The following is a 15,644-nucleotide window of genomic DNA, read 5'->3' as shown; positions in this document are numbered from 1 at the left end:
ATGGCACGCACTTCTCCTCCTTACACGAGGCATCACAACGTTTCACCAGGCATCGCTGGTCAACTGCTGTTTGTGTATGAGAAATCGGTAGGTAACTTTCCTCATGTCAGCACGTTGGTGTCGCCACCGGCGCCAACCTTGTGTGAATGCTCTGAAAAGCTAATCATTTACATATCGCAGCATCTTCTTCCTGTCGGTTAATTTTCGCGTCTGTAGCACATCTTCGTGGTGCAGTAATTTTAATGGCCAGTGATGTACTTCTGGTCGGCCATTGACAACAAAGAAACCTTCCTAATAAGTATTTTATTTTTGTGACTGAGTATGTTCCTCTTGTGAAATTACTAACATCTTTTGATTAGGTCGCTTTCTTGTCTATTTGTTTGGTACAGATTTTGTAATTTAAACTGCACCCTACCAATGTTTTCTTAGGACTTGAGTGATTTTACTTCAGGAAATTGAGAAAATATCTCTCTGAACAGTTATAATAAAAATGGTTGAAATGGCTCTGAGCACCATGGGAGTCAACTGCTGTGGTCATAAGTCCCCTAGAACTTAGAACTACTTATACCTAACCAACCTAAGGACATCACACACATCCATGCCCGAGGCAGGATTCGAACCTGCGACCGTAGCGGTCGTGCGGTTCCAGACTGTAGCGCCTTTAACCGCTCGGCCACTCCGGCCGGCTACAGTTATAATACCTTTTATTATTATGAACTTGTGTTTCTAAATTTAATGATGGAAATTACACTTCAACTATATCCTTTACGTAATGTGAAAATATCGTGATGTTAGGAATTATTATTTTGAGGTTGTAGAAATATTTTACAGCTATGAAGAATTATCTGTCGTATGGACATTAAATATTTTTCTTTCTGCCTCGAACTAAATTGGAAGTTCCTTTAATTCTGAAATATTACTTAATCATGCTGTCCGCCTCTGGTAGCTGGGTGGTCAGCGCGACGGAATGTCATACCTAACGGCCCGGGTTGGATTCCCGGCTGGGTCGGAGATTTTCTCCGCTCAGGGACTGGGTGTTGTGTCGTCGTTATCATCATCATTTCATTCTCATCGACGCTCAAGTCGCCGAAGTGGCGACAACTTGCAAGACTTACACCAGGCGAACAACGGTCTACCCGACGGGAGGCCCTAGCCACACGGCTTTTTCATTTACTTAGTGATACTCAAGCCATTGTTAATACAAGCTTCTGCTAGTGTGGTTTTAGGTAAAGATAAATTTTCAACAATCAAGGATAACCATGCTGTGTTAACAAAATCGGCTTCGTATGTAACATTAAAATGCAGGTTGTTCAGAGCGTTTGATATGAAAGAAAGCTAATTTTAATTTACTTTTGGAATTAAATTGAAATACCACATGAGCTTCCACCCATACAAGAACTGATCACATTTACGTAAATGGTAAGGAGAGGAAAAGATTTTCGTTCCAAAGCAAGAACAAATTTTTAAAATTCAACACTGATAATTGTTATTTAACGTTAATTAACTTACATGAATAGGCATAAACCCTCTATACATCGAATGGCATACAGAACTAGAGTGCAAGAAAGGACAGGAGCTAAGCAACAAGATCAAAAACACAAGCGATAAGCGGGAGATACCATGACGTCTTTCCTTTATATAGTAGTTCATCAGTTTCAATACACTACTTGTGATAAAAATACTTTAAGTATGTATCATTCCTGTTACCACTAATTAGAGGCATCACAAATTGATTTTAAAATTGCTTCCCGACGAGCTAGAGACTTGAACAGCATAGCTCAGAACTCAATGACAATGCAATATTAACTCGTTTTCTTGTCTTGTGTGTGGTGGAGGGTACTTTATTTACCACTATCGTTTTCCGATGAGCTAAGAGATTTGAAACGTTCAACATAGCTCAGAACTGGATTAAAACGCAATATTAACTCGCTTTCTTCTGTGCTATGTGGCGGAGCATACTTTGTTTACCACTATCATTTCCTGATAGGTTAAAGACTTGAACCTATCAACATAGCGCAGAAGTCGATGATAGTGCAATGTTAACCCGATTTCGTGTCTGGTATGTGGCGGAGGGTACATTGTATAGAACTGCAATTTCCCACTTTTTCTGTTCTACTTGCGAATGTTTTGTTGGAAGAACGATTACTAAATGGTTCAAATGGCTCTGAGCACTATGGGACTCAACTGCTATGGTCATAAGTCCCCCAGAACTTAGAACTACTTAAACCTAACTAACCTAAGGACATCACACACATCCATGCCCGAGGCAGGATTCGAACCTGCGACCGTAGCGGTCGTGCGGTTCCAGACTGTAGCGCCTTTAACCGCTCGGCCACTCTGGCCGGGAACGATTACTGGTAAAGCCCCTATGTGAGCTCGTCGTTGTCTAATTTTTACGTTCGAAGTCTTTTCGTGACGTAATAGTAGGAGGGAACAATGACTTGGTTGACCCAGGTGAAGAGAAAACTGAAATAACACCGAAATTTACTACATATTTCCGTTGTAATCTCATCAAAATGTCTCAAATCGATTGAAAAATTTGATGCACACAAGACTAAAACGCAGAAAATAATTATTTTTTAAAAAAGCTTTTTAATACAATACGTTTCTAAAATGGACTAAAAAGTATAAAATAATTTCTCCTAGCCCCACAATGATTCCTAACCCCATACAGATACTTCTAAAAATCTGTGCTTGTGAATTTTTAAAAGCTGTGAAAATATTTGTAGCATTTCAAATAAAAAACCTGGGATACATGCAATACATAATTCATACATGAATAGTTCACCTACTTACTATAACTATTTCATGTGCCCCACCCTTTTTAATATTTTAACGTTATTTTATCCTGCATATATTTTTATAGCTCTTACAAATTCACAAGCACAAATTTTCAGGACTATCTCTATGGGGTTAGGAATATATATATGGGCCTAGGAGAAGTTATCTTGTACTTTTTATTCTATTTTAAAAATGTGGTATACTAAGAATTTTTTATGTAAATATTATTATTTTAAGTCCACTGCACTGTTGCACTTACATAATTGGCTACAGATAGGAGGACATATTAGACAGTTTCCTGCGTATAGCTATGATTGTTTCATCTGGTCAGTTGCTGCATTTATAAAATATAGAAAGGAAACAAAAGAAAAATTACAGAAAAATGAGCAGAATTTGATAGTAATAATTTAATACTACCAATAAATATTTATGTAGATGTCGCCTGCAAATAATGGTACCCATTCGATGACAGAGTTATCACATGCAAAACATGATATGTGATATACTTAATTCGTAATATTTGATAGTTCCACGAGAAACCGAGAAGTGGCAGCTCATCTCTAATTTTATATTCTCGCTAATGACAACTTCAGTAAGATGTACTCATATAAACAGTGGTAACTGCCAAAGTATGGCTACCAGCAGTAGTATCCGTGGAAGAAAACTGCTCTTACGGATGATACTGGGAATCTGAGGATAACTGTGACTCAAATAAAGATTCTGAATATATTCCTGAGGGTGCATGGCCTTTGTTGCTAATCAGTTAAGCACGTAAGCAGTGTTGAATTGTGTCCCTTACCACAGATTACTTGAATTTAAGTGACAAAGTGATGGCAGAAATGTTACAGCCCATTCTTAACATTGTGTAGATGCAGTAGTAAGATGCTAGCTAATCGTTATAATGTGCAGAATCACAGATTAATTTTTGACGTTGTAATACTTTATTGTTGTAAATGTCGGTAGTGCAGATATTAGTATCATAAAGTGGAACAATTCGAACCGTTTAGATTTGTATATTTGAGAGTTTTCAGAATAATGCTTCGTTAACTTGCCCAGCAAGTGAACAGTGGGGAAGTCAGTGTCAGTTGTACTGAATTTGTAAGTAAATAGTGTTAAGCAACCATTGACGAATTTTTAGGAAGAAAATTTTGGGTAGATTTTACCGTTTCAAAAATACATTGTTACTTTAAATATTTGAAAACAAAGACCAATCTGAATTTAAAAATAATGGTGGATGTACTTAAAATATCTTCTCTGAGATTTCATTGAAACTTTCATGTGCATTTTCTGTAAAAGTTTTTATTCTAGAAATATTCGTAAACAGAGACCCATCTGAATTAAAAGAAACACAAGGGATGTACTTGAAATATCTTATTTATGAGATCTGAGCGAAACTTTAATTCACAGTTTCTGAAAACAGCCAGCTTGTCCCATATCACTTGTAGAGCCAAGGTCTTCATATAAAAATTGAAACATTAGCTACATAAGATGAAATATGCAAGTGCATCTTAATGTATATTAATCATGTGTATGGTGTTCTTCAATTGGCCAATCTCGTTGCAACATGAACAGCAAGCATCTCAATACACACTTCCCAGGGGCATATCTGAAGTAACTTCTACTTATGCTGATGACCCTCCATCCAAGACGTTATAATATTACAAATTTTGTTTGATATCCCTGTTCCCAACCATATAATCGTACCATTGTACACTGTACATTACATAAAATGGTGCAGTACTACCTGCTCGCTGGAGATGGGGACATGCTGGTGGAAGATGATCCAGGTGACGGCCTGATCACAGGGCGGTGTCGTCAGTGATCCAGGGTACGTGTAGTACAGGTGCCTGTCGTTGGGCAGAAGTGATTCGAGGGCCAACCTGGTGTCCAGGTTGGTCACATCACCATAATTCTGGATGCGCTGCAGTGCCCACACAACTGGAGGCAGTACTGGGTTGCCGTTTTCGTTGTGCTGCAGAACCAGTGTACATGTCAGACAGGTCAGATCCCACCAATCGTGCCTACAACTGGGGATCTCTGTCGAATTTGTATTCACCTAACATACGAGGGGTAATCACAAAGCCTTAATTATAACCTCGAAAAAAAAATAAAGTTATATAATTATTTTCTTGTCTGAAGATAAAATCTTCTATGAAGTTTGTCCAGTAAATAATGCAACATTTATTTTCTGAAAGCAGGATGGTTTTATTCACAATTTAAATACACCACTTTGTTCCTCAATTCTTTCAATTGCGCTGCCATCTCTCGATAGACATCAAGACACTTCACTGAGAGCATTCCCAGCGAAAGATGGACAAACCGAAATTAATGTCCACTCATAGCTGTCCGGATACATCTACATCTACATTTATACTCCCCAAGCCACCCAACGGTGTGTGGCGGAGGGCACTTTACGAGCCACTGTCATTACCTCCCTTTCCTGTTCCAGTCGCGTATGGTTCGCGGGAAGAACGACTGTCTGAAAGCCTCCGTGCGCGCTCTAATCTCTGAAATCGACGTCCATGACTGTGCCGGGGATGCTGGAGTGTTTCCCAACCTAATCGCTGAAGCATAGCTTTCGTCCCATTGGCAGTGTGGAGGTAGGCATAATCGTGGATGATTCCGAAATAACAAAATACTGTTAGTAGCGAGTAAATTTAGTAGGATAATTATGCACCACCCCAGGAAATAAACGGCGGCATAGCTGCCAAACGTATTCTACAATGTTTCGAATTCTCCATTAGACTCGCCACAGCCAAAAAACTTTCATTAGCCGAAGTGTTTCTTAAGCTAGCTATCAATGGGAATGCTTGCGCTTCTAAAACGCGGTGACATTAATTACCACGTGTATAGGCAAATGGATTTTATTTGCATTTCTGTAATCACAATTTATATCGAAAGTGTAGCTACGATTAATATGCTCAAGTATCGACTGCAACTAGAACATTTAGAATAAAGAGTAGGGGGAATTATTTATGCGGCCCTCATCCTCAGCATCTGCCGTAGCTATTTTCGTTGTTAGGATTTCGTCACCTAAATCGGTAAAAATGGAATCCTACTTGTCTCACTTTCTTGACCGTCTATCTGTCTACGCAACCCTTAAAGCCCGCTTACCTCGAGTACGGGTAGACATAACAAGCGGAAATGTATCGCACTTCCTGCGGTATACGGTCCCTTGGTGGTGTAAAAAAGTGAGCTTCTATGTCAACGCAATCTTAAGATACGGCCGTTTATGTAAAATTCAGTAAATGGCTCTAAGAACTATGTGACCGAACTGCTTAGGTCATCAGCCCCCTAGACCTAGAACTATTTAAACCTACCTAACCTAAGGACATCACACACACCCATTCCTGAGGTAGGATTCCAACCTGCGACTGAAGCAGCCACGCGGTTCGTGACTGAAGCGCCTAGAACCGCTCGGCCACCGCACCCGACGAAACCCTTTTCACCTCTTGTATAATGATAATATATACTGTCTAGTGAGGATAAACTGTATTCGCCAACTCAAATCGTTTGATCACGGAAATTTTACGAAGCTACATTCAAATTTTGTTCGAAGTTGTCTGCAATATGCACTAATAAACATCCTAGGTACATCCTATACGATATCCACTTCTGAAGAAGCTGACAGATACTGCAGTACCAAAACAAGTAGATAAGAATTTATTGTTATTGGTCCATGCAAAAGGTACTGAAAAGGCTATGTATGTAAGGATAATTGATCATTTAATATCACACCATTTGCTGTCAAATGTACAGTTCGGCTTTAGGAGTCGTTTAATAACTGAAATGCTATATTCTCTTTTCTCTGTGAGGTACTGGATGGGCTAAACTAAAGGTTTCGAACGCTTGACATATTTTTTGATTTAACTAAGGCATTTGATTGTGTTGATCACAAAATATTGCTCCAGAAGTTGGACCATTACAGAATACGGGGAGTAGCTTACAATTGGTTCACCTCTTACTTTAGCAACAGGCAACAAAAGGTCATTATTCACAATGTTGATAACGGCTGTGATGTGGGGTCCTGTCAAGTGAGGATTGCCCCAGGGATCAGTGGTGGGGCCACTCCTGTTCCTTATTTATATAAATGATATGCCCTCTAGTTTTACGGGTAACTCTAAAATATTTCTGTTTGCTGATGACACTAGTTTGGTAGTAAAGGATGTTGTGTGCAACATTGGCTCAGTTTCAAATAGTGCGGTACATGACCTTAGTTCATGGCTTGTAGAAAATAAATTAACACTAAATCACAGTAAGACTTAGTTTTTACAGTTTCTAATACACAATTCAACAAAATCTGACAAATTTCACAGAACAGGCAAATGATTTGTGAAACTGAACAGTTCACAATCTATGTGAACAGGTTTCACATAGATAGTATGCTATTGTGAAAAGCCCACGTTAAGGATCTTGTTCATAGACTTAGTACTGCCATTTTTACTATTCGAATGGTATCATAAGTGAGTGATCGTCCAACACGAAAATTAGTTTACTTTGCTTATTTTCATTCGCTTATGTCGTATGGTATTACATTGTGGGGTAACTCTTCTCGTTCTAAAAGGATATTTTTGGCTCAGAAATGGGCAGTTCGGGCAATAAGTGGTGTAAGTTCACGAACCTCTTGTCGACCCCTGTTCACGAGTATGGGTATTTTGACATTGGCGTCTCAAAATGTATATTCCTTACTGTCATTTCTTGTTAACAATATTAGCTTATTCCCAAGAATAAGCAGCTTTCACTTGGTTAATACTCGGCAGAAATGAAACCTGCATCTGAATCGGACTTCCTTAACTCTCGTGCAAAAAGGTGTGCAGTATACTGCTGCATCCATTTTCAATAAGCTACCCCAAGAATTCAAGAATCGTAGCAGTAATCCAGGCGCTTTCAAATCGAAACTGAAGAGTTTCCTCATGGGTCACTCCTTCTATTCTGTCGAGGAGTTCCTTGAAAAATTAAGGTGATTCTTAGTGTATTGTTGATTGCATTAATTAAACTTATGGACTGACTTGTTTTGGGTTCATAAAAATTTATTTTTATCTGTTATTACTATTATGTTGTAATTTCATTTACCAACATGTTTCACGACCTTGGAGATTTGCTCCTCAATTTGGTCCTACGGAACTTGACGTGTAAATAAATAAATAGAGACAATAAAAATACCTATACCTGATCAGTCGTTGCCCTTGTCAAGAAAAATCTATACCAGTTGCTAAGCTATGGTGGTGTAACGTCAAAATTATGGTACAGATTAAGTTGGGAACCAGAATGAAAAATGTTCCTTTCATTGCACAAAAAAGGCGAATATGTCCTGAGCAGAGTTAGAGATGTAAAAGAAAGGAAATAGCTTTTCGACTTACCTGCGAGCTTCAAAGACATTTTAATGAGAACATCTTGACGTTTTAGCTCATTTTTACGAATTAACCCTACTTCCCCAGCGCAGTGAGTTCTCTTAGTTGCATGGTGTTGGCGCACCTGTATTTTGCAATTTATGAGCTAAAGTCCCTGAATCTGCTCCCAAAATCCAGAAGATCGACCAGCCATGGTAAACGTTATGTAACATCAAATGGCTGAAGACCACACATGTAATAGCTAAAAAACTTTTTCTGGAGGGATAAAGTTTCTGAAGGTGGAAGTAATGCTAACAAGTAAGAAAAGCGCGCATATGTCAAGATGTTTTGATTTAAATGTCTTTGGAACTACTAGGTAAGTCGAAAAGCTAGTTTCCTTCTTGTAAGTCTCTAACTGTGCCCAGGACATATTCACTCTTTTTCGTGCTATGATAGGAGCATTTTTCATTCTGGTAACAGCAGTAATGAGTTTACATACACCTATCAGCCAGAACATTATGACCACCTCTACCTAGGAGCCAGTATCTCAACCTTTCGCATGGATAACATCGGCGACGAATCATGGTATGGAAGCAGTGGTGTTCTGATAGGTCACTGGAAGGAGTTAGCACCACATCTGCACATAAAAGTCACGTAATTCCTGTAAATTCTAGGGGAGAGGGTCAATAAGCTCCGATGCCAGGTTGAATCACATCCCAGATGTGTTTGATCGGGTTCAGATCTAGCGAGTTGGAGGAAGGGGGGGGGGGGGGGGGACAGCACATTAATTGGAACTCGCCACTGTGTTCGCTGAGCAACTCCACCACACTGCTGGATTCGTGACATGGAGCATTATCTTCTTGAAAAATGCCACTGCCATTGGGAAACATGATCGACATGAAGGGGTGCAACCTGTGTAAGATACTTCTTGGCCTTCATAATGCCTTGCATGAGCTCCACTGGACCCCAGAGAATAATGGAGCCTCCGGCAGCTTGTCTTTATCCCGCAGTACTGGTGATGAGGAGCTGTTACTCTACAAGGTGACGGCTTCGTAGCTTCCCATCGGCATTATTAAGACAGTATCAGGGTTCATCAGACCGTGCAACACTCGGTCACTGCGCAAGCGTCCTGTGCTGATGGTCATGTGCCCATTTCAGTCGCAGTTGCTGATGTCATAGTATTGACATTGGCACTTGCGCAGGTCACCAGCTGTGGAGGCACATATTTAGGGGTGTTCAGAGCAATGTGTGTTCTGACACAACTGTACACTGCCCAACATTGAAGACTGCTGTTGGTTCTGCCACAGTTCGCCGCCTGTCCTGTTTTACTAGTCTGCCCAACCTACAAAATCTGACATATGTAACGAGGTGTGGCTTTCCAGCCTGATGACACGTGGACGTGCTTTCACCTTGGTTTCGTCACATGTTGAAGACACTCACCACAGCACTCCTCGAACCAGATACGTCATCCAGTATCCGAATTCTTTGTGCCCTCGGTCAAACTCGGGTAGATTGCGTGTCTTCCTCTTTCTACACGTGGACAGCACACTCACTGATACTACATGCACGGTGCATGTGTTTGTTAGTCATTCCTCGCCGGGCGACGCTGGTATACCTGGACAGATTTATATCGATGGTAGGCCTGTGGTCGTAATGTTCTGGCTGATCAGTGTAAGTGTTTAGTACATCTGTTTAGTGTAATATCGAAGAAATTGCAACTAAGAGAAACAGGGGGTGGGAGGAGTAAGGGGTGTATAGTTGTAGAGGGAGACCAGGGCTTCGGTAAACTAAACAGGTTCCAATGGAAGCTGGTTCCAATAGTTATGCAGAGTGAAGACTAGCACGGGGAGGTGCCTCAAATCAGTCTTCAGTCGATCTGTAATAACACTACTGTCGACAGCACATGAAATTATAATCTTCATTCTTCCCTTTACTGGCCTCGACACCTTCTGACTATCAGATACTCTCACATGACGTAAATCTGGGCAAAACACTTTCAGTTGGATGCATAGAAAATGAAGCCATTGACAGGTATTTGATGAACTTTCCAAATTCGCAGAACAGGGATGGAATCTAATCACCGGTAATCGTTGGAGAAATTACACACACCCAATAAGGAACCTGTGCCATGCCACATTATTTTCTCACATAGATGTTGTAGGTATATATAAAGCAGATGATAGAACATGCAGTGGTGAAATCTTACATCTAAGAGGACCGACAGCACAGCAAAGCCGTCGCTATATTTGGCGGCGTTGGATGGGTTTCCGTACTCGTCCTTGTAGAACACCATGTGCATCTCCATCGTGGAGCTGAAAATGAGAAAAAACTAAAGAGCTAGAGTCAGCAGGGACGTCGGTGAAATGCGATACACTGGAGGAGAGTACAAGTGTGTGTGTGTGTGTGTGTGTGTGTGTGTGTGTGTGTGTGTGTGTGTGTGTGTGCACGTGCGTGTATAGTTGATCATCAGAATACTGCCTCCTGCCTTCCCAATTATCCCCTCCAAATACCCACTAAACCAAAAACTCAATCATCTGAACAATTAGACCCCCTTTGCCTCTTCCTTATACCAACTCCCTGACAGCTAGTCACCCCACACTCAACATTCTACAACGCGCATCCCACGACGCCTATGACACCACTGTGGAATAAACATGCTATTGCCCTTCCCTATCGTTCCTTTCATAAAAAAATATGAATTAGACCCCCTTTGTCTCTTCTTTATACCCACTCCCTGACAGCCAGTCATCCCACACTCAACATTCTTCAATGCGCATCCAACGATGCCTATGACACCACTGTGGAATAAACATGCTATGACCCTTCCCTATCGTTCCTTTAATAAAAAATATGCTATACACACACACACACACACACACACACACACACACACACACACACAGGGAGATGAAGAACACTCATATATTAACATTTCTTTTTGCATGTAGTCAACAAATACTGACCTTTTCAAACAGCATGCTTGTGTACAGTGGTTAAATACATTTTATAACATTTATGTCCAATGGATAATGTGCTAGGATGATTAAATTGCAAACCAAAATTATTTATTATTAAGTAAATGAGTTTTGTAATGTAACAGATTGAGCGAGGTAATGAAAAATGCTGTACACATCTTTAGTAATTGACCTGATACACATTGGACTATGTACATAAACAATTGTCACTGCAACTTTAATTTTCCACTCAGTGTAACTATTGATTCATTATCTCATACAACCAATGTTTATTTGTCGTATAAGCACTGTTATGTTCCTAGCATTTACATAATTTCAAATAGATGTGAACATATAACATCATTCAATACAATATGATGTTCAAACACGAAAGTTGGTGAAATGATAGATAAAGTTATTATGTATTTAATTAAAATCGGATAATTTCTGATTGTTGAAAGCAGTTACGAAGTCAATTTGAAGCTAAAAGAATGTACGTTACTAAATTCTGAGTAGAAAATCCGTATTTATATTTTGTGTACTATGGAATTGTGAATTTTACTAAGTCATCTTCATTTCTAAAAATTATAATTAAGTTAAATACTATTATCAGTAATAACTGAACTGGTTCTGATTGCTAAAAGTTTACTTGGAGTTACGCGGCTAGATCGATAAAACCTACTGACGTGTGTCAGGGCACTCTAGGTTCAGTTTATGTGAGTGCACAAGATTATACCAGTATGCACATCTGATGTCAAAGTTGATTTTTTTGTGAAAATTCAGTCAAAAATGTTTATGCACCATTAAATTGCCTCTCTCTCTCTCTCTCTCTCTCTCTCTCTCTCTCTCTCTCTCTCTATATATATATATATATATATATATATATATATATATATATATAATACACACACACCAACCAACTCAAATAATACTGTTCAGGCCTATGTTATTGTTGCAGTGGGCAATCAAACTTTCAGGTTAAGAATCTCAAAAATAACTATGACTTTTTCCTGACACCACAATATTCTGTAATTATGCCATTTTGTAAAAGCATATGAAATTCAAATGCACAATTTTTCTCATTGTGGGGTGGCAGGTGTTAAAGATAATACAGAAAAATTACAGATACATCATTTTTCGATGTACTCTCCACTATGTGTAGTGTACCCATTCCACCACTTTAGGACTACATTGGAACCTGGTGAGAAGAATTCTTTTGGATGTTAATGAAGAGCTGGTGCACCATTTATTTTGCCTCATTACCACTTCCAAAATGCTTTCCTCCTACTGCTTCTGTGAGCCATCTGAATGCATGAAAATCTTCCAGGAAAGGTCTGGTGAGTAAGGTATGTGTTCAAGACATTCAGAGTTCATGACCTGTATTATTACTATGACTGAAGTGACAGTACGGCAAAGAGGATTGTCGTGTAGCAACATAACACTTGCATCTGAAAGTCCTTACCATTTACTTGTGATTACATGGTGAAGGTGATTTCACTGCAGATTTGAGTATTAATTATGGTCACTGTTAATCCCCTTTCCATGTAATGCTCAAAAATTACCTTTTTGAAGCCCAAAAGGCATTTGATGATGACTTTACCTGACAATGGTTGAGTGCAGAGTGTTTTTCGGTTTTGGTGAACTATGGTACCATTCATTGCTGGAAATCTTTTGGTATTTATTTATTTATTTATTAGCTTTTAGGTCATTTCCCATTTAGCCATCTAAATAAAATTTTTGAGCTATAGTACTTCGTTATTACAATTCCTTACTATGTTTTTTAGCTGGTTTATGTAAGCCAGATACAACATTTTTGCTTAAGGACACAGATATAACTTGTTAGACTGAAGGTTCAAAATTAGAGAATATGTCGTATTGTTTTCAGTCAGTTAAAAAGAGAGTAAAAAAGAGAAAGAGAAAAACATAAAGGAAGGTACACACCACATGCAAGACAATTAAAAGATTTAAATAACTGAAAGAAATACAATCAGTATATTTGCGGCACAGGTCCTAGAAGAGTTAGTAATAATTAACTGTATTAACTCATGTAAATAACAGACAATTTCAAATTTGCAAGTTTTTTCTATTCTAGTTCAACATTGATTCATCTGATTGCATATTAGTATATTACATCTACATCATGAATTTAATGTTGTTGCACACGAGAAGAGAAAGAGTTCCTCATAAAGCCTGTCATTTGAGACTGGTGATCATACATGTAAGTTTCATCTCCTGTTGCAATTCTGCCCAGAAAACCATAACTTTCAGTCTCGAAATGTCGCAAACATTTCTCACAGCCATTGTTGCGACAGTATTTCAGTTCGGCACTCTGCTGATATGGCACCCACCTTGTGGACGCTTTATTCAATCACAGCACAACACAGATGAATTTGTGTGCTGAGACAACACAAATACCCAAAATGGCGGTTATTCAGTTTCCAGTTATATGTCTGTTTTCCTTCACAAGCCCTGCAACCATGGTACAACTTTTGTTTGTCACTACACAGAGCGCCTTCCACAGAGGTTATGCCTCTTTCAAAGTTTCTACACCACTTGCACAGTTTCTGCATTGTCACACACAAATGACAATACTGCACTTTCTTCCTAAAATGCCTTTCTACGTGTTTAACTTCTCAGAAAAAAGAAACTTATCACAGATAGCTCCTCTAATATGGTGCAAGCAGACACTGCAGCGTCCATCTTTGCACTGACACCACTTCGTTTTATGTGATGCAACAAGATCTCTGCCAACTGTAGAGCTCTTGGATAAATCCTGCCGCCTGCCAAGTTGACAGTACAACTATTAGGAATTTTATTACGCTTTTAAGGTTCCCATTGGAATCACCCTTATATAAAGTCATTTCTGCAGCTAGACCCGTACCCTGTAAACCCCCGCGTGTTGCATAGAAGACGGTACCTATCATTGTAGCAATTATTAGGGCTTCTTTCTGTTCCATTAATGTAGAGAGTCCAGGAAGAATCACTGACTGCATGCCCCCGGGCGTGCACTGATTATTCTAATCTCATCTTCACAGTCCTTGTGTAAGCGACACACAGAGGATAGCAGTATATTCTAAAGTCATCATTTAAAGCTGGTTCTTGAAGCTTTGTTAACAGACTTTCTTGGGATGGTTTACATCTGTCTTTAAGAATCTTCCAGTTCGATTCCTTCGGTATCTCTGAGACACTCTCCCATGGATCAAACAGACCTGTGACCATTTGTGCTGTCCTTCTCTGTACATGTTCAATATCCCCTGTTAGTCCTATTCCAGAACCAGCCACATGAGTGATTTGTAAGCAGTCTCCTTTGAAGACTGACTGTATTTCTGCAGTACTCTACCAATAAACCGAAGACCAACACCTGCCTTGCACACAACTGAGCCTATACCGACATTCCATTTCATGTCCCTTCAAAGTGTTACACCCAGGTATTTGTATGAACTGGCTGATTCCACCATTGACACATTTATATTCTAGTCATAGGATACTACATTATTTTCGTTTTGTGAAGTGCACAACTTTACATTTCTGAACATTTAAAGCAAGTTGGCAGTCTTTGCACCACTTTGAAATCTTATCAAGATCTGACTGACTATTTATGCACCTTATTTCAGATAGCACTTCATTACAGATAACGCATCAAGGGCAAAAAGTCTGAGATTACTATTAATATTGGCTGCAAGGTCATAAATGTACAACATGAACAGCAAGGGTCCCAACACACATCCCCGGGGCACACCAGAAGTTACGTCTACATCTGATGATGACTCTCCATCCAAAATAGCATGCCGTGTCCTCACTACCAAAAAATCCACAATCCAGTTACATATTTCATTTGATAGCCCATATGATCGTACATTTGACAAATAAGCACAGGTGTGGCACTAAGTGAAATGCTTTTCGGAGATCAAGAAATACGGTATCAACCTGATTGCCATGATCCAAAGCTTTACTATTTCACGAATTAAAGACATATTTGCAAAAGTCTGTTAGGGCTTTTAAATTTTTCATTCCACTGTTTACAAAAGTATCACCTCTACTATTAACTTGTCGTTTCTGCTATCAAGAATAATTTTGTTTTATAATTTATCTTCGACTTTAAGAAACTTAGGACATTGATAATTGCTTACGAGACACGATAAAATATTTGAAAGTTTGTGCTGGTAATGGTCTGTGCATGCCTGTTTCCGATACATGATGTAATGCACGTTCTCACCATTGCTCATATTCAACACACCTGGAGAGAGTAACTGATAATCCTTTTCTTGCTCCACAATAAATTTGAACAAAGGTAAGCAACAGTAAATTAGTCTAATCAAGTAAGTTGATTCTAACAGAAATACGTAGGGTCTTAAGAAACTAAGTTACAAATGTTATCCGCACTAAGACCACGCTGACCCGAATCTATGGGGAATGGGGAGGGAGGGCAAACCGGGGTATCTGTCGCGAGCGGCAATTTCAGGGAGTGCCAAATTTATATCATTGAAGAAAGAAAACCTAGTTTCTCAAAGCGCCTAGTATCCAGCACACATTGTCCAATCGATTATTCATATGATTTTGAAACGCATTCCTATTGGTT

At 39.3% G+C, this 15,644-nt stretch overlaps 1 protein-coding gene across 1 annotated transcript in view; it reads right to left on the bottom strand.

Annotated features, from left to right (window-relative positions):
- The window catches only part of LOC126428246 (carbonic anhydrase 1-like), a 125,531-nt gene that overhangs the window by 12,061 nt on the left and 97,826 nt on the right, over window positions 1-15,644 (bottom strand). Inside the window, exons 5-6 of the mRNA XM_050090161.1 lie at window positions 10,318-10,423; window positions 4,526-4,753 (exon numbers count right to left, since the gene is read on the bottom strand). Coding sequence (XP_049946118.1) covers window positions 4,526-4,753; window positions 10,318-10,423 — 334 coding nt within the window. The remainder of the gene's footprint in view (window positions 1-4,525; window positions 4,754-10,317; window positions 10,424-15,644) is intronic.

This window comes from Schistocerca serialis, chromosome 12 (assembly GCF_023864345.2).
Source record: "Schistocerca serialis cubense isolate TAMUIC-IGC-003099 chromosome 12, iqSchSeri2.2, whole genome shotgun sequence".
NCBI classification, from domain to species: Eukaryota; Metazoa; Arthropoda; class Insecta; order Orthoptera; family Acrididae; genus Schistocerca; species Schistocerca serialis.
This window is presented reverse-complemented; position numbering and strand designations above follow the sequence as displayed.